At 60.1% G+C, this 19,499-nt stretch overlaps 1 protein-coding gene across 1 annotated transcript in view; it reads left to right on the top strand.

Annotated features, from left to right (window-relative positions):
- ITGB3 (integrin subunit beta 3) overlaps window positions 1–14,336 on the top strand; it is a 40,748-nt gene extending 26,412 nt beyond the window's left edge. The window contains exons 8-15 of the mRNA XM_054014525.1: window positions 131–220; window positions 932–1,066; window positions 1,595–2,024; window positions 4,587–4,809; window positions 5,466–5,566; window positions 6,522–6,641; window positions 10,444–10,610; window positions 12,437–14,336. Of these exons, the coding sequence (XP_053870500.1) occupies window positions 131–220; window positions 932–1,066; window positions 1,595–2,024; window positions 4,587–4,809; window positions 5,466–5,566; window positions 6,522–6,641; window positions 10,444–10,610; window positions 12,437–12,505 (1,335 nt within the window). The 3' untranslated portion in view covers window positions 12,506–14,336. The remainder of the gene's footprint in view (window positions 1–130; window positions 221–931; window positions 1,067–1,594; window positions 2,025–4,586; window positions 4,810–5,465; window positions 5,567–6,521; window positions 6,642–10,443; window positions 10,611–12,436) is intronic.
- Window positions 14,337–19,499: the final 5,163 nt, after the last annotated feature.

Consider the following 19,499-nt stretch of genomic DNA (forward strand, 5'->3'; position numbering starts at 1 on the left):
GTACACGCTGGGCCACGTGGCAATTGCCGGGTTGATGCCCCGACAGAGCAGCCGCGCTCCATAAAGCTAGCGATCCGAGCTTAGCGCCAGGCCTTGATACCGAACCTCTGGCTGTGTGTTTTCTTGCCAGAACTACAGCGAGCTGATTCCCGGCACCACTGTGGGGATCCTGTCCAGCGACTCCAGCAACATCCTGCAACTCATTCTGGAGTCCTATGGGGTGAGCGTGAGTAGCAGGGACTCCATGGCCTCGAGGCAAACCTGGGGCATCTCCCAGGGCCGCTGCCTGCAGCAGTTTTGGGGGGGTTCCTACCGGGGTCTCCTCACTTGAGAGGAGCCTCATGTCGGAAGCAGAGCAAAATGGGGGGTGCTTCCGCAGGATCTCAGCCCTTAAAGAGGGACATGCACTCCAGCCCTGAGCAGCCCAGAGACACTTGCCAGCTGTTTGTGCCCTGAGCAGCCTCGCCGGTTCCAGCTGTGAACATCTGCCTTAGCGATGCACAGAGGAAGTGAGGTCATCCCATTCCCCACCTTGTCCCCTTCCCCTTGGCAGCCGCTTCTTCCCCTCCTCCCAGCAGACAGGCCGGCCCTCTGGCTGAGGCCTTGGCAAGGACCTTTGGCTAGCGAGCCTTTTCCCAAGCGCACCTCGGGGACATGCGCTGAGCTCGCAGCTCTAGGAGCGCCTCCCTCTCTCCCTAGCAGGTCACCGGTTCCGATCCAGCCCAGGGCGGCAGCTGAGGAAAGTTGTCACCATGTGACAGCCGCTTGGTGACCCCCTGAGAGATGGAGCCGGCTGGCCCTCTCTGCGTCTCCATAGGCCTGCATCTCTGCGCTGGGTACTGGTGCGAGCTCCCCACTTCCAGTGCTCGGCTGCTTCCTCTCGATGCCCTTTCCTAAGTGCGGGGCGTGCGCTGTTCCTCCCTCCCTCCAGAAAATCCGCTCCAAGGTGGAGCTGGAGGTTCGAGACCTGCCCGAGGAGCTGTCCCTCTCCTTCAACGCCACCTGCCTCAACAACGAGGTCATTCAGGGACTCAAGTCCTGCGTGGGCCTCAATATAGGAGACACGGTGAGTCTTGCCAGCTGGCGGCCGGCTGGGAGGGGGATCCCGCTGCAGGAGCCGGCCCAGCACCCTGGGATCATCCCCAGACTCAGCCCCTGCGGGAGAAGGGGTAGCTCAGTGGTTTGAGCATTGGCCTCCTAAACCCAGAGTTGTGAGTTCAATCCTTGAGGGGGCCATTTAGGGATCTGGGGTAAAAATCTGTCTGGGGATTGGTCCTGCTTTGAGCTGGGGGTTGGACTAGATACCTCCTGCGGTCCCTTCCAACCCCGATATTCTATGATTCTATGAAGGTCACAGGCATGTAGTGTCTTCCGGGGCAGGGCTCGGCTGGGACAAATACAAAAGGGGATGCTGTATAAAGCCTGTGGGTCTCTCCAAATGGCTGGCTGCCCCATGTCACCAGGCAGCGTCGGGTCGAATGTGCCTGGAAGGGACTGGTTGACGGCTCCGGGTCTCAGGCCTTGCAGCCAGGTGACCCCAGCTGTGCTTGGAGCAGCCCGGCCTGAATCGAACCCCGGCCGCTTCTCTCCCAAGGTGAGCTTCAGCATCGAGGCCAAGGTGCGAGGCTGCCCCCAGCAGCAGCAGAAATCCTTCACCATCAAGCCGGTGGGTTTCAAGGACAGCCTGACGGTGCTGGTGAACTTCGAGTGCAACTGCACCTGCCAGGAGCACGCTCAGTCCAACAGCCCCGTCTGCCACCAAGGCAACGGCACCTTAGAGTGCGGCGTGTGCCGCTGCTCCCCGGGCCGGCTGGGCTCCCGCTGCGAGTGCTCCGAGGAGGAGTACAGCCCCGCGCAGCAGGACAACTGCAGCCCCGGCACGGGGCAGCCCCTGTGCAGCCAGCGGGGCGAGTGCCTCTGCGGCCAGTGCGTCTGCCACGCCAGTGACTTCGGCAAGGTGACCGGCAAGTACTGTGAGTGCGACGACTTCTCCTGCGTCCGCTTCAAGGGCGAGATGTGCTCGGGTGAGTGGTGCGAAGGGGCGCTCGGAGGGGCGTGGGGTTCCCTAGGCCGTGATCTCCCCATCTGGGTTAGCACTGAGCCGGTGCTGGGTCTAAGATGCCGGGAATCCTCCAAGATCTGACGGCAGCTCCCCGAAGGAAAAGTGGGGTTTGCTCTGATTGTATTCCAGCTTGTGTCATTCCACACGGGCTGCCTAAAATTCCTCCGTCGGTGTAGTTGGCTGCGGGATGTTTGTTGTTGTACCGTGCTGTGTAGCAAGTGCCAGGTCCCCTCCCCAGAGGTGGCTGCATTTCAGTGGTGTAACCTGAGCAGATGGCATGAGGAATGCCTGAGGAGAACCCTTGCCACAGGGCAAGCTGTCCCCCCGTCGCCATGCTCCCCCTTCTTGAGCCAGTTGGGTTAACGCCGCATCTGTTTCTCTCCCTCGGCGCTTCTCACAGAAGCAGCCAAGCCAAGCTGTGCAGAGTTCATGGCGGGAGCAGGCGGCGGGCCTGACTCAGAACAGCATGTCCTGAAAGGGGGCCAGCGAGCCCCTGCCCTGTTCCCCTCCGCGCAGGCTCCCTGAACGCCGGGAGATGCACACACCGCTCACTCCAGAAAGAGCCCCCGGCCGTTCCCTGGCCCGTTCCATCCGCAAGTTCAAACCAATCACATCCCCGGGGGCAGCCACTTGACCCTGCAGCCATCAGCACTCAGGGAAGCCCCCAAATCCCCCAAGAGGCCTTACCCCCTGCCAGGCACCTGGCCCTAGGGCGCAGACCTTGGGGGTTCCCATAAGGTCCCTGGGGGCTGGTCTTTGTCTGAACCACCCTGCATGAGAGAGATTCTGCCTCGGGCCTTTGCAGCCTGCTCCCGGGCTCCCCTTCACAGCCCCGTGTTTGCCCCCCACCCTCGCTGAGCCCTCCCGGCCAGATTCCCCACTGCGCTCCTGTCCCTGGCACACCCAGTGCCCTTGTTGCTTTCTGCCTCCCTTGGGGCCTCCTTATCTGCAGTTGTTATGATGCTTAGCTTGCCACAGCAGTGGAGGCGGGAGGGGCGGGCCTGTTTTTCCTAGTGTCCCGGTGTCTCTCAGCGATAAGGACTGGCTCCCCCCCCCCCCCCCCAGTGTAATCTGGGCCGGTTCGTCACACGCTTCGCTGGCTGTTGTGCAATGCAGTGACTCCGGATGTTTGGCCTGAGACGGGGCCAAGCTGGTTATCAGGACAATGACAAATTGATGACACCCAACAAACAAACAAGCCATGGGGGGAAGGGGGTGAGCGGGCGGTTTATCACCCAGACAGGGATCTTTCATTGTGGGGGAGAGGGTGGCAGCATCAAAGCCCCATAGTGGGCGGGGGAGGGGGGGCAGCCTACAGAGGGCCTGCTCTCAGTCACACTGCTGTCAATCCGGAGTCACTCTAGGAGGGGCCGAGAAGTTAACGAGATCAGCGTCCGGACCTATCTTCGGAGCTGAAAGGCTCCTGGGTGGGGCTGGTCCGTATCTCACATTCCTCCACCCCTCCCCCACTCTCTCCGTGCCTGTTGTGAAATTAAAATGGGGGCAAGAGGGAAGTTTATACTAACGTCCTTCTCCCGGATGCCTCATGCCAGCTCCTGGGCACCTGTCGGGCTACGTCTGCATTACCCGCAGCTTAACCATCCTCCCTCCATCCGGACCCACTGCACCCACTGCTCTTCAAGCCTGGGGGTCCCTGCACATCGTTCTACTAATGCCACCTGATGCTGACCACTGCCCCCCCCCCCCCCTCCGCACCCCACACACACGCACAATCCAGCCCCGGCCTGCCCACCCGTAGCTCTCCTGAGGCCTGTCTGGCCACTTTTCCTTTGACTCATCCCTAGTTTCCCATTCTCTAAAAAGTGACACATTCAGTCTCTCCAGCAGCGACGCTGTGCCCGGGGCTGAACGGGAACTGGAGCCCCGGACAGTTTTCCCAAGGAAAGCCGAAGCCAGGGGCTGCGGTCCCGCTCCCAACCGCGGCGACCGGCAGAATTCCCCAGTGCTCCAATGAGGGCAGGGGCCAGGTCGACTTCGCTGTGGGTCCAACACTCCAGCTAGGTTCGCTGGGATCTTTAGGGCCTGCGAGCCAAACAGCCCCAGGCTCGGAGAGGATTTGAACCTGGGTCTCAAGGAACTTGGGTCTGTTTCTGGAGCAGCCCGACCCAAGGAGAGGCCCTAGGACTTAGGGGTCGGGGAGGAAGTGAGCAAGAGTCAGGATTTCCAGCCAAGCGTCTCTTTCGCTTTCTAGGCTCATTCCAAACGGACAGAGAAAACCCCCGTGGCCCAAACTCGGCCTCCCACCATCCCCGGGGCTGCAGGCCAGGATAAGGGGGCAAAGCTGCTGGTGGGGACTGGAATAGCAGAGGGTGGCGCCGGTCAAGATGGTGGTGCATTGGCAGAGCCATGCGGGGCGGTCAGGACTGATGGGTCCTGGCAGAGCCGAGGCCGGGGTGAAGAGAAACTGCCCCAGCCTGGATTAGCCCCTCGCTATCCCAAGGCCCCAGGCAAACCTAGGTGGGTGGCCTGGGCTCACACCTCACGCCCTTGCGTTCACCCGCAGGCCACGGGCAGTGCAGCTGCGGGGACTGCCTGTGCGACTCGGACTGGACTGGGGACTATTGCAACTGCACGACCCGCACCGACACCTGCATGTCCGTCAACGGCCTGGTGTGCAGCGGGCACGGGCTCTGCCAGTGCGGGAAATGCGAGTGCACCCAGGCTGGCGCCTATGGGGACACCTGCGAGAAGTGCCCCACCTGCCCCGACGCCTGCACCATCAAGAAGTGAGTGGGGCTGGGGGGCAGAGCGGGCGCTGCTCTCTTGGGTTCCGGGCTGCGGGGATCTCGGCAGGTGGTGCTGGCAGGGGCTCGGTGCATGGGTCCGGCTGGCACCTCATTGGGAAGGATCTGCACTGAGCTCTAGACGTTGTGGGATACTGTGACTGCAATCAGAGGGGCATGGGGGGCAGGTTTGCAAGACCCTGATGCCAAGAGGCAGCCGATCTTCCAGCGTGAAATCAGGGTGGATGCAGGGCAAAGGGTCGCTCCTGCGTGGGAGGGTCAGAATCAGGGTCCCCCTCCCTGGGGGAAGCCTCCCACGCACCCAGGGGCTTGGCAGGAGGCAAGGTCGAGACCAGTGGCTGTGTCAGGGGCCAGGCCCCATCAGGGAGCACAGGGGATCCCCACTGGGAATGGAGGTGCTGGGAAGCAGGGACATAGGATAGGGGAACAATGTGAAGCAGTTGGGGTGATCGGGGGGGCCCTTCTCCCCTCCCCCTCTCCATTTGGCAGGGCTACTTCAGGGACTCTGTGGGAGCCCCCAGTGGTGAGTTTGATTTTTGAGTCCCAAACCTAAAGACTTCCCAGGGAGCCCTGGAGCTGCACGTAGCATCCTCTGATGATCCTGTCCTTCATCGCTCTTTCCTCCTCCTCCTCCTCAGGGAATGTGTGGAGTGTAAGAAGTTCAAGAGGGGGACGCTGATGGAGCAGCAAACCTGCAGCCGCACCTGCCGTGACGAGATCAACTCGGTGCAGGAACTTGGTGAGCGGAGGAGGAGCTGGGCTGTCCGCTGAGGCCTCGGACGTCAGCTGCTCGGTGCTGAGCCGAGAACGCCCAGCAGGGTGGTGGATCATCGGCGTTTGTTGCCCCAAGTGCTGGGGGTGGCGGGGGGAGCAGTGTACGGCAGAGAAACAAACTGCTGGACGCTAGCAGCGAGATCTTTGGGAGCGGAGCTTCCCCTTTGATTCAGAGCCAGAATCCGAACCTCCCCCTCCGCATGCCCCAGGCAGAGGCCACCCGCTGCGGGGCCCAAAAGACGAGACGCTAAAGGCTGAGCGTTCCTGGGGTGACTCACTTGGGCTGTACAGAGACACCCCACCCCACCCCTGTGAGGTATAAATGTGTGCCAGCTGGTTGGTAAGCCTGCCGGCAGGCAAGCTAAACTGGGCACTCAGACACTGAGTGTCGCTAGCACCCGTTAGCCTCACCTGACCTCCCATCGGCCACCTGCCTAATGCAGCCGGAGCTCAGCGCCCTGCCCGCCGAGCGTCGTTCTTCCCCACATGGCCAGCCCCAGCCTCTTTTCCCGGGGCGCTGGCCAGGAAAGCGAATACAGAACTGGGTCCCCATCCTGCTCCCGTCGAGCTCTGTTGGTAAGAGCAGGATCAGGACCTGGTGGGTGCCCCTTGGGATTTCACACCTTGCTCGGACATGCCCGGCCAGCGCCGGGATCCTGGGGCCCACGCAGCAGCGACCGCTCTGAGCAGCGGGTCCGGAGCTATCGGTAACAACCCCAGTGTTGAGGTGTGGGAAGGGGATCGCACGGCAGGGTTCAGCTCCTGTTTTAGCCTAGGACCTTCTTCCTCGTTTAGACAAAGCCTGTGGGGGAACTCGCAGACCCGGCCCCAGCTTCGCTGTCTGCCCAGCGGGGCAGCGTCTGCTTAGCCCCCCTGGGGTGCACAGCTTGGGCTGACGGCCTCTCCTTCGCACCCCGCAGGTGACAGGGGTAAAGACGCGGTGAACTGCACCTACAAGAATGAGAACGACTGCGTGGTGCGGTTTCAGTACTATGAGGACTCCAGCGGGAAATCCATCCTTTATGTCATCGAGGAGCCAGGTGAGACAGGGAGCGAGCGACGGCCCAGGAGGGTCAGCCCCCGGGCTGGCTCCGCTCCTGCCGCTGGGAGCGGAGATACGCAGCCAGGTGTCCCGGAGGATCCCAGCTGCTGGATGGGATCTCTGCAGGGCAGGGCAGTGTTCCTTGGCTCTGTCCAGCCTGGACAGCTGCTTCCTCTCCGGGCGGGTGTCTAGCCTGTAACCACGGCAGCTTGAGCCAACCGCGTCTGAATCCCGCTAGCGGTGAAGCTGCGGAGCCCGGGATGCTGGGCGGGTTTGTACAGCTCCGGACCCAAGCTGCTTTCACGCCCTGTGATCACAGACCGGACACGCCCTGGGAGTACACAGTGGCTAGGCCAGAGATAATAGGCAGGGTGTGAATTTCAGCCCGGGCCTATTCCATATGGTGGGGGGAGGTTTATGGCACACTGCAGGGACAGGACCTGAGCTGCTGGGGTGTAGGTTTCCTGCTCCCCTTTCTTCCTTGAACCCATCCCCTCCCATTCACTGTCTCCCGGTGCGGCCAGTGGGAATTCACCAGGGAATTGGGGAGGAGTTGGCATCCGGTGCCCCGGTGGCTGCCCCATTGGTTGTCCAGCTCTTCTGGGGGATCCTTTCTCTCCCCGCCTGCTGCCTTCTCCCCCTTTTGGTTAATTCTCTGTCCTGCATCTGCCCTTTATCCTAATCCTCTTCTGAGACCCCCCGCTTCACCCTTGGCCAGGAGACAGAGGTCCCCGGCTCATGACGGAGTTGGAGACAGGCCCAGATCGAGCCCACCGGCCAAGATCTGAATTCAGGGGGCCACCAGCAAATGGGCGATCGTCCCCGACGGGTTCCCCGGGGAGGTGGGGCATGGCACACGGGCGGGCTGCTTAGGAAATCTCCCCAGGGCTGGGTGATGTGGATTTAATTTCTAAAGGCAACAGGCATGCTAACGCATAAAGCAGGAGCCAGGGGGTCAGGACGGCTCGGTTCTAGTATTATTTATATGACAGTAGTGCCTAACAGAGGGGTGTGTGTACACACACACACACACACACACACACACACTATGAGCATGCTCAGACTCCTAATGTGGCTGGGGGGTAGTTGGGAAATCCCAGGGACTAGCGCCAACCAATTACCCCCATTACGTGCCAACATCCGCACGGCGGGTGGCAAACAGCCTTCCCTTGCCCTAGGGGCTACAGGCACTTCTGTGGTCGGACTCTTCCCTGGCTGTTTTCGGAGGCTGAATATGATGATCTGAAACGATTCGGCCTCGTGTCTGGCAGCCCCGGCTCAGGCGCGACTTCGGGCCAGAGTAGCTGGAGCCCGGGTGGGCTCTGGTGTCCGTCACCCAGCTGTAAGCGTCCATGCTTCACGCCGCCGGGAGAGCGAGACCCGTCCCCTTGCGTTCGGCAAATGCGACCGAAACACGAGGAACAGAACAAAGAACCTCTGTGGACACAATAGGGCGACCAGACAGCAAATGTGAAAAATCAGGACAGGGGGTGGGGGAGTAATAGGAGCCTATATAAGAAAAAGACCCAAAAATCGGGACTGTCCCTGTAAAATCAGGACCTCTGGTCACCCTAGGACACGATCCGTTTCCTCCTCCAGACCCTGTTCATACAGACTGGCCCCATGTAATGAGTTCAGGTCCGTCAGCTTCCCCAGACGTCCGTGGGGGGTGGAAAGTCTTGGCACCTCTCAGGGTTTGGTCCCCCTTGGGCTCTGCTGCGGCCTCAGCGTGACCAGCCCCTGGGGGATCCTGGCTGACCGGCCTCAGGCCAAGAGAACGGCCTGGCGGGCGCAGTCTGCGGGTTAGACTAGCCGCGGGGGCTGCCTGAACGTACGCCAGGAAGCAGGATTTGAAGCCTCAGTTTGCCTGTCCTGGCTGGTGCGGCTCAGCCGCAGGGCCTGAGCGTCTGACAGGGCTGAGTGAGAACGTGACTGGATTGTTTCACGCCATTCAGCACCGGGACTTCCTGTCTCCGTCTCCCTGGGCTGCTGCTTCGCTCAGCGCTTCGCTCAGCACTTCCCTGCAGCCAGCGTGGGCGGCAGAGACCCTGCACGGCCCTGCCTTGTCTCCCCAGCTCAGAACAGTGGGCGCCCGTCGGGGGGCCGAGCTCGGTAGAGACCTCGCCCTGTGCAGAGAACGCCTGGGGCTCCCTAGCTTTGCACTGACCCCTCTGCACTGCAGCGTAATCTGGGGGAGCCTCGGGGCTCTTTCGGCCCCAGCCTTGGGCATAGACAGAAGCAGGCCGTCCCCTGTACGGAAGGGGTATAACACCACGCCCCATGCAGATCCCATTGTTGGGGGGCCGCCAGCACCCCAAGCTTTGCCCCGAGCGCCTTGGAAAACAGAGGCAGGAAAGCAGCCGCCAGGTGTAACTGCTGGCAGGCTGCCGAGAGCTGGGCTGGGCCCCGCGGGCCTGACAGACAGGAGGGCAAAGGTGGCTCCGGTTTGTTTGGGTTGCACGCCACGTCAGAGGCTGGGGAACGGGTCTGTCCCCTCCTCCGTCAAACACAGATGCACCCAGGTGTTCGCAGACACCGACTCAGGACAGGGGAGTGCGGAGCAGAGCCAACCTGCCCAGTGCGGGGGAGAGAGTTTCAGACAGATCGAAACACGAGCAAAGCCACAAGACAAGCAAAGCAGCCTGTCTGGGGGTGTTAGACGGGAACTCCTCCTACCCAGCCCTGGAGTCCTTCGTTCCCCAAGGGGAGCAGGGGCCAGGCAGCGGATGTCCTCTGCGATCACCAGCTGCCTCGCCCATCGGGTGTGTGGAGGAAAGCAGGTTAACGAGAGGGGACTGGCTGGCTCGAGGACAGGAGAGATCCCAGCCTGTGTACGACCTGGCCCCTGTTCTCAGAGCATCAGGGCACCTCCCAGTCTGTACCGTGGTCGCCCTTCCAGCACCCCGGGAGGCAGGGCGCGGGTCCCCATTACAGTCAGGGCAGGGAGGCTCAGGGACCTGCAGGATGTCCCCGCTGCCGCAGGCTGTGCCCCTTACATTTCTAGCTGCGTGATGTGAAGCCAGCGTAAGACACGTGGGAACATCCAGGCTTTGGCCCAAGGTTGTATAGGTCTGTAGTGGAGCAAGGGCTTCAGCCCTGGTCTCCCAGGTCGTAGGCTCGTGCCATCGTCCTTGGGGCATCCCTCCTCTCCAGGGAAGGCTGTCAGACACCCACTTCCCGGGCAGGGGCGGCTGTCAGGTGCCCTGGGAGCAGTGAGGGGGCAGGTGCCCCCTCAACATCAAGCACTTCACCGCTGGCACTGAATGCAAGGGAGTTACCCGCATTCGCCATCCCTGGCACTGGAAAGCCAGGCAGGGTCAGAGGCGGGCAGTGCCCACTCAGCAGTAGCACGAGCTCAGCATTCATCTGCGTCTGGTTCCCGCTGGCTTTGCACAAAGCTTCCCGGCGCCCCGCCCGGACTCTCTGTCTGGGAATCTCAGCCCTTTGAAGGCGTGGCCCCCTGGACCCTAGCATGGAGTGCCCTGGCCCTGCAGACGCGTCGGCTGGGGCATTCAAAGGGAGCGAGGGTGCATGGCAGGGGGATTTGGGTGCTCAGGCCCCTTTGAAAACCTCACCTGTCGGCCCAAGAATAACTCAGTGGAGCTGCTCATGTGCTTCAGCGCCGGACCCGGCCCTGCATGTGGGCGAAATGCTGCCCTCTAGTAGCACAGGATAAGAGATCCGCTACTGCTGCTGGCCGAAGGCGTTCTCCTGTCGCTTAGCTGCGTGAGGGAGCGGCAGTAGATGCGCCGGGTTACGCAGGGAATGGCCGAGCACTAATTCCCTCCTTCCCTTGCCAGACTGTCCCAAGGGGCCCGACATCCTGATGGTTCTGCTCCTGGTGGCGGGGGCCATCCTGCTCATCGGCCTGGTCGCCCTCCTCATCTGGAAACTCCTGATCACCGTCCACGACCGGCGGGAGTTCGCCAAGTTCGAGGAAGAGAGGGCGCGGGCTAAATGGGACACGGTAAGGGTCGGGTGGGCAGCCTGCTCCTCTCCCGCCATCACGGTGTGTTGGGGTGACTGCACTCGGCGGTCGCGCCCCGCTCCCCTCTGTCGGGGGCAACGTGCCCTGGGGATCTGGGCCTGGCGGTCAGAGGGGACCTGGGTAGGCGCTGGGAAGCCAGGAGATGCTCTGGCAGGAAGGGTGCTGGGAGGGGAAGATCAAGGGCCTTGGGGAGGGAGAACCCAAGTCTGGCTATGGGGCACTGCCCTCCGGACACATGCCAGTCAGCAGGGCTGCACGTGTGCAGGAGAGAATGTCCCAGCAGCCTGCCCCGTCCCCTGAGCGCTCATCCCCAGCACGTCCTTCTGACTCACTCTCCTCCTGCTTTTCCATCCCTGTGCACGGCCTGGCCCGGCCGGAAAGGCTGAGACACGGAGTGCGGGGAATTCGGCACCAAAGGGGGAGGGGGGCGGCTGGGTCTGTGGAAGGTCGTTTCTCTCATCCCGCCCGGGCAAGGTTCGAGGCAGCTCTGAACCTCTCCGGGGGCCCCCAGCAGGGCACAAGCGGCTGATGAAATTCTTAGGCCCCGTTCTTTGAAATATAGTGGTGCTGATAACAGTGATACTGTCCACCTTGGCTAGAGCCGGACTCTGGGCAAAACTCACTGCCCACAGCGCTGACCTGCTACCCCAGCCCTGAGCTTCCCACACCCAGCTCTGCCAGTGCCCCTCAATCCCGACCCACAGCCCCCTGCTACCCCAACCCTGAGCTCCCCATCCCCAGCTCTGCCAGCGTCCCTCAATCCCGACCCACAGCCCCCTGCTACCCCAGCCCTGAGCTCCCCACACCTAGCTGTGCCAGTGCCCCTCAATCCCGACCCACAGCCCCCTGCTACCCCAGCCCTGAGCTCCCCACACCTAGCTCTGCCAGTGCCCCTCAATCCCGACCCACAGCCCCCTGCTACCCCAACCCCGGGCTCCCCATCCCCAGCTCTGCCAGCGCCCCTCAATCCCGACCCACAGCCCCCTGTTACCCCAGCCCTGAGCTCCCTACACCCAGCTCTGCTGGTGCCCCTCAATCCTGACCCGCAGCCCCCTATCCTGCCCTGGGCTCCCCACACCCAGCTCTGCCCGTGCCCCTCAGTGCTGGCGTGCAACCCTTGATCCCTTCCAGGCAGATACAGTCCTTTTTGAACTGGGTAGCGAAGTGGAGAAATGTCCCTGAGGGCAAGGCTTTGGCATTCTCTTTGGTTGAGCCCTAGGGGGGGGTTGAACTGGTGGGGAGAGGCTGCTGCAGCCTGGCCCCTGTCTGTTGGCACACAGGCACTAGAACGCAGCATCAGAAAGTGAGGGGGAACCTGGGTCGTCCTCTCCATTTGAAATGACCCAGCCCGTTTCTTACCAGTGCGTGGGGTCACATGCGCCAACTTTTGTTGGCGCCGGTGGAAGCTCGCACCCCCGGCCCTGCCCCGACTCCGCCCCCTCCCCGCCCCCATTGGATCCCTTCCCAAATCCCAGCCTTGGCCCCGCCTCTTCCTCAAGCGTGCCGCATTCCTCCTCCCTCCCAGGCTTGTGTAAAACAGCTGTTTAGTGGCACAAGCACTGGGAAGGAAGGGGGAGAAGCAGGACGCGGCACCCGCTCAGGGGAGGAGGCGGAGGTGAGCTGGGGCGGTGGGGTCGTGGAGCTGCCGGTGGGTGCTCCACAGTCAGCGCCTATGCGTGGGGTCAGGAGGCCTCGGTTTCTCCATCTATAAAGGGGAGATGATGCTATTTACCTTCCCTGGGTGGTTTGCAGCCTGCTGGCAAGCAGGGCTGTGTGACGCGACATCTGTTGTGTTTCTGTTACAGGCCAACAACCCCTTATACAAAGGCGCCACCTCCACCTTCACTAACATCACGTACCGCGGGAATTCGTAAGGAGGCCCGCCTTCCCCGCCCCCGGCGCCGGCCCTGGGACCCGCTCCGGAGTGGGGACGGTTCCTGTTTACAGAAGAGCCGGCGTGAGCGCGTCCGTGTAATTTAATGACAATCCCAAGGACCTGGTGTCCATGTCACTCCACTGTATCGCAGGGCTGGGCCTCTCCAGCCACGCCACGCCACTGTCCCGTCGCTACCTCGGCGTGCCCGGGGGTGGACCCGGCCTGCCCTTCTGCACACGGAATAAGGAGAAGCCAGCCTCGCCATGGCGGGCGTGCAGGCCAGCCTGCGGGGACTGGGAGCTCCGTTCGAGATGGGACTGTTTGTGGCTGAGTCTGACGCAGGATGGATGAGAACAGCCCGACCTCAGCCCGTCTCCCTGCCTTTCTCCAGCCCGCAAGGAAACGCTCTGAACGGCCGCCGGGGTGGGCCCCGCTTGGCCAGGAGTCCCTGGCCCGGCTGCTTCCCAGGAAGATAGAAACCACGTGACCCCCGAGAAAGCCCTGGCCAGGCCGGGTGCTGCTTCCTTGCCCCTCACCGCCCCCCGCATTTGTACACAAAGCAGATGATTGTAGCATGGGCTCTACCAGTGCCCCTGCTGGGCTGAGGCCCCTTTGACGCAAGGGAGCACAAGGGGGGGTGACACCAGCTCCCCCCAGACGTGCCCCACCCCAGCCTAGATCTACCAGGATTTCCAACCCACAGCAAGTAGCTGACACACCTGGTGTGTCATACAGGGCCACTCAGGTTCCCCCCCCCCCCCCGTGCCTCGGTTTCCCCCTCTGTACCATGATGCTGATGCGCCTTTGCAATCCAGCGCTGGGACGTGCCATCTAGTGGTCATGCAAAGAAATGAATAAGGAGTGCTCCAGCCACTAGCGTGGGGCCAAATTCCCTCCAGGTGTCACTGCAAGGAAGCGGAACACTGGGGAATTGGCCTCTGGGACACAACCTCTTCTTTCTCTCCCTGGACCAGCAGCCAAAGATTGGGGAGAGCTTCTTGCCACGAGGCTAGCGCAAGAGACGCGGGTTCTCCCCGCACGACCTTGACTGTGCCACGTCAAGCCCAGTTTCCCCCATCTGCCAAAAATGGGTCTCCTGGCCCGTACCTACCTCCCAGGTGGCTTGTAGGGCTTTGTAAGTGAATGTTAAAGTGCTTTCAGATCTTCAGCTGGATGGTATACCAGCCAAGATACGTGAGATTGTCACCCCCACCAGTGGTTTTGGGGGGCCAGGGAAGGGGGAACATCGTCAGCTTTCCAGGCCCGAGCTGGGGCGCGAATTCCCCTCCGTGCAGGACAGCGGCCAAGGCCTGGTTTTGGGCCATGCCGGGAACCCCCCGCTGCCCGCGAGTTGTTGGCCGCTACTCTGCAGACCAAGCGGCGGCAGAGTCAGACACGCTACCCCAGCACTGCCCCCTCCTGCCAGGGCAGGGAGCTACCCCTCAGCTCTTCCGTCCTGAGCAGCTGCAAGCCAGGCCCCCAGAGCCTGCAGCACGGGGCAGGGATGGCTGGCACCCAGGCATAGCTCCGCTTTAGCTACTGTACGCTCCCTTTGGAGTCTAACCTACGTCAGCCCAGGCTAGTCACAAGGAGCCCCCCTGACCTCCCAGAGGCACCCGCAGGGGAATGGGGGTGGGGCTCTGATGCCAGCTGGCTGCCCCTTTGAGAACAAGGGTAAGATCCCGAGGGCTGGGGAGAGGAGGGGAGTTCGGGTCTGTCTCCTACACGGCGCAAACTCCAGAACTGATCACAAATGAGCCCAGGGCCCAACTGAGATTGGCCCAACCTCAGACTTTTCTACGGCACCAAATAAAAAAGTTTTGCACTAACGAGGGCTTCCGAGCGTGTCTGGTCCTTAGCTGCAGGCTGTAGGGGCAGCGCCTGGCGACAGCGGTCATGGCTGGCATCTCCTGGGGGCGGCTGCGGGCAGCAGCGAGCGCTGGGTGAATAATGGATTTGCCGGGTGCTGGCCATTTCAAAAAGGCAGGGGAAAATAGTTTTTGGTCCGACAGTGAATTTTTTGACCGTTTCAGCAAATCGGAACGTGGGAGGGGAATGGGTTTGGATTGCACAAGATGTTTTTGTTTCGACCAAATCAAAACAACCGGGGCCAATTTAAAAAAATTAATTTAAAGGAAATTGGGCACGGAAAAGTTGGGGGTTGGTTTGTTTCTGTCAGAGCCCCGATGCACACTGCTCCCTACAGCCGCTTGCCTCTTTATGAGTGGCTGGGGAAGCCCCAGTCAGGGATCAGGCTCCTTCGGGTCCCGGGCCGGATGAACGAAAAGCCCCGGGGTGCAAAGAGAAGGGAAGCACAAGGTGGGCGGGGATTCGCCTGCTCTTGCCATCCCAGGCTGCAGCCGGCTTCTGGCCCCTCTAACGAGTGCGACTCCAGATTCAAATGCTCTAAACTTTGGGGCAGTTCCACAGGGGAGATTCAGCTCGTGCTCTGGCCTGCAAGAACTGGTATCTTGGCTAAGCGTTACATGCCAGGACGGTGGGGACATCTAGTGGCCATGAGGGGCAGGTTTTGAGACTGCAGTTTGGAAAGCCTGCTTCTCGGTTGGGGAGATCGTTGACCCTCCCTCTTCTTTCGTGCACAAGCAATCCGGGCATTAACAATGTTGACGTTTAAAAGCTATGATTCTGGGGGACAAACAGCAGGGGCTGCCAGGCTGCACCCCTGGGTGCCAGACCAAGCCAAGCCCTGGCAGTGAGGGTCTGGCTGCACCCAGTCCAATTGCCCTGGTGTTCTCTGCAGCAAGCGGCCTGTGATGGAGAGGATGGAGCGCCGAGAAGAGTGAAACGGGTGTAGATGCTGAGGCAATGTTACGGCCCGAGTTCCCCTTCTGCCTTCTCAGGCCTGGGCAGAAAACATAACACGGAGTTAAACCGCAGGGCAATTGTCTGAACACCCTGAGCGGAGGCCTTAACAGTCCCCAGTCGGCTTCAGAACGAGTCCTGCGCAGGGACTTCGGAAACAAACACATAATGTACACAGACTACATCGTAAATAGCGCTTGGACCCCTTCCACGGCCCTTTTAAACAACAGCTACCGGGCAGGGAATCTGCTGGCAGCCTGCCTCGCTGTGTTACTCTGACTTATCTCCGGGCACGGTTTCAGCATATCATCTCCCCATCTCGGCTTTAGCAAACCAATTCCCCTGGGCTCTTCTGTCACAGGGGAGTTCCCCGTCTCCGTGTGTGGCCATGCCCAGGGGCAGGTGCCACTAGGACTTTTCAGAGCCGGGGAAGAGGGGCAGCCTGGGGACCCCCAAAGCGATCAGCATCCCAGCCAGGGGGTTAGCAGCTGACTGGTCTCCTCAGTTGCCGGTGAAACAAACCTGTAGCCTGTGTCAAAGCAGTACAGGGACTAGGACCCACGCTACGCAGCATGTCTCTTGAGCCTGTGTCAATCAGCCGCTGGGTCCACGGGCACTCTCTTCAACGGTTACAGTTATAACTTCTCCACCCCAGGCTGTGCTGGGCCGCTCCCTGATAGTGAAGGTCTGGAACCTGCAAGACGGCTTACCCTCCATGAGCACTGCACAGCTTTGGAAACAGCTAGTCCGTGTAGCCAAATGGTCATGATGGGGGAAACCGAGTTAGCTGGGTAATTACGGGACGGAGCCATGCTTCCCCCGCCCCCCCGTTTGCTCAAGGGGAGTTTCCCACTCTCTCACACACTCCGTTGGGCTGCAGTTAAAGAAAGCAGCCAGTGCCCAGCCTGCAGTCCTGTGAGTAGATTTCTCTTTGGTGAGCGGCCTGGCCCCTTTACAAAACTGGCACTAAGGGAAAACCTGAGAATTGCAACAGCTGGAGGCGGTTCATGCCGAGCACGAGGCGTGGCGGCCATCTAGTCAGCAATTGGGCTGCTCTTGTTTTGCAAATGAGACTTTAGATAAGTTTCAGAGTAACAGCCGTGTTAGTCTGTATCCGCAAAAAGAAGAACAGGAGTACTTGTGGCACCTTAGAGACTAACAAATTTATTAGAGCATAAGCTTTCGTGGACTACAGCCCACTTCTTCGGATGCATATAGAATGGAACATATAATGAGGAGATATATATACACACATACAGAGAGCATAAACAGGTGGGAGTTGTCTTACTAACTCTGAGAGGCCAATTAATTAAGAGAAAAAAAAAAAAAAAAAAAAAAAAAAAAACTTTTGAAGTGATAATCAAGCTAGCCGAGTACAGACAGTGTGATAAGATAACATCAGCCATACCATCAGGGGCTCGTTCACCTGCACATCTACCAATGTGATCTATGCCATCATGTGCCAGCAATGCCCCTCTGCCATGTACATTGGCCAAACCGGACAGTCTCTACGCAAAAGAATTAATGGACACAAATCTGACATCAGGAATCAAAATACTCAAAAACCAGTGGGAGAACACTTTAACCTGTCTGGTCATTCAGTGACAGACCTGCGGGTGGCTATATTACAACAGAAAAACTTCAAAAACAGACTCCAAAGAGAGACTGCAGAGCTAGAATTGATATGCAAACTAGACACAATTAACTCCGGTTTGAATAAGGACTGGGAATGGCTGAGCCATTACAAACGTTGACTATGTCCCCTTGTAAGTACTCTCACACTTCTTATCACACTGTCTGTACTCGGCTAGCTTGATTATCACTTCAAAAGTTTTTTTTTTTTTTTTTTTTTTTTTTTCCCTCTTAATTAATTGGCCTCTCAGAGTTAGTAAGACAACTCCCACCTGTTTATGCTCTCTGTATGTGTGTATATATATCTCCTCATTATATGTTCCATTCTATATGCATCCGAAGAAGTGGGCTGTAGTCCACGAAAGCTTATGCTCTAATAAATTTGTTAGTCTCTAAGGTGCCACAAGTACTCCTGTTCTTCTTTTTACTTTAGATAAGGACACTCAGGGAACAATTTTCCTTGGGGGCCCTGGCAGTAAAACCTGAGGAGTGTGTCACCCCCTTGCAAAGCAGGAGATAGCAGGTTGCCAAGCAGTCCTGTGTGGCCTGTCTCAGCTCGGGTAGCAGAGCTAACAGCACAAACTGAATACTGCTCGGGTGGCAATGCCCTCCAGGCTGTGCTGCAGGGGAGATTGGCTGGGGCTGTGTCTAATGAGAAGTCAGGCCCCAGGGCTGGCGAAGGGAAATTGAACCTGGCTCGGGGCAATGTACAATTAGCAACATGGAAGCAGCAGTGATTTGCAGGGATAATCACACTGACTCAATCAACCAGCTGCAAGGGATGGGGCGGGGGTTGCTCCCCAAGGGAGTTTCCGCTGTGGAGGATTTTCTCCTGCAGCCGTTTGTACGTTTCCAGTGGTATAAATGCCCCCAAGACTTAGTCAAAAAAGACAAGGGTGACTATCAAACAGCATCTCAAGGCCAGGAGGGGAGAGCCCAGAGGAGCGGAGGCCAGGGAAGAAAGCAGAGGGCATTTTAGCTGGCGCGGGGGCGGCACAGCCTAAAAGGGAAGCGAGTGGGACCTGATGAAATACCACCAGCAGAGTTCAATAATCTGTCAGTACCAATAGAAGTAGCTACAGGGGCGTCAGCAGCTGTGATCAGTGGGCATGTGGGCCTGTTGGTGTCACAGCTGTTGTTCTGACTGGCAGGGGGCTGGTAACCAGGTTTCTGGGCCTGCTAGGAGTCCTGGGTGTTCCCAGAAGGGGGTCGGGGGAATAGCCAGGAGGCCAGAGCGGGAGAGGGAAGCCCACCCGTCCACGGAGGATGAGCCCTCATCCTTGTCCCACAAAGGAGAGCTGCCCCTTTCAGCGCCGTCCGGGCACCCCCAGGGTCCTTTCGTTGGGTGCCCGCCTCACTCCTCGTGCGGGGATGGATCTATCACTGCCTGCTGAGGGAGACTGAGCGGGGACCCCGGGAAGCTGCTGAGCTGGGAAGCTTTCTCTGCGATCGCCCCAGGGGCTCGGAGCCAGATCCGAGCCCCGCTCCAGCTGCTTGGGGTGCCCTGGCCATGCAAAGCTGGCCAGCTTCCAGGCATCTCCCCAGGAATGCCATACCAGGCTCTGTGCCAGTGCCCAGCCCAGCCCCTAGGGTATGGGGTGTTTTGGGGTGAACACGAGGACCAGTGGGAGTGGCCACAACTTCCAACAGATCCTGTCTGTTGGAAAGGCCCTGGGGCCATGGTGCAGCGAGGTATAGATAGGACAGCCCTGAGGCTGCACTGCCTTGCTCTCAGGTCAGTAAGAAGAGGGCAGAGCCCTAGAGCCCTGCTGGACACAGCCCGTCCGGGCATCAGGATCTGCCCCTCCAGCTTCTCTCTGTCACCCGGCACACTGTGACATCAGGCCGGAACAGTGACATCAGGGAGCCAGGTTGGACCCTGCCCTGGTCCAGAGCCCCGACAGCCCAGGGCCCCTGCACGGAGCCAAAGCTGATGTCTTTTCATGATCTTGTGGCAGGTGAGTTGGCCTTGGGGCATCCACCTAGCCCTGCCACACGGTGCCAGCCGTGCCCCTCACCCTGCCTGGCCAGTGCCCCCCTCTGATAGTCTGCTTTCAGCCACGTGGCCTAGGACAGGGTCTTGCTCAGGAGGGTGCGTGCCAGGCAAAGCAGCTCGGGAAGGTAAGTTGGGTTCTCGCTCGTAAACCCAGGGTGAGTTTGGTGTTAAAGGTTTACAGGTGGACCTGTGGATTTGGGCCTTGTCCGTTCCCCCAAGGAGAGCTGAGGAGCTGAGGTCAATCAGGAGTGAGGGGCCTGGGCAAAGCTGCGCGTGAGGACTCAGAACTGGAACAGTTTGGGAGCAGCGGGTCAGGAGTGAGGGGCACCGGCAGAGCTGGGTGTGGGGAGCCCAGGGCTGAGGTAGCAGGGGGCTGTGGGTCAGGAGTGAGGGGCACCGGCAGAGCTGGGTGTGGGGAGCCCAGGGCTGGGATAGCAGGGGGCTGTGGGTCAGGAGTGAGGGGCACCGGCAGAGCTGGGTGTGGGGAGCCCAGAGCTGGGATAGCGGGGGGCCTCCATCCAATATGAACCCCCTGATTGGC

The sequence above is a fragment of the Malaclemys terrapin genome, chromosome 25 (genome assembly GCF_027887155.1).
Source record: "Malaclemys terrapin pileata isolate rMalTer1 chromosome 25, rMalTer1.hap1, whole genome shotgun sequence".
NCBI lineage: Eukaryota > Metazoa > Chordata > Testudines > Emydidae > Malaclemys > Malaclemys terrapin.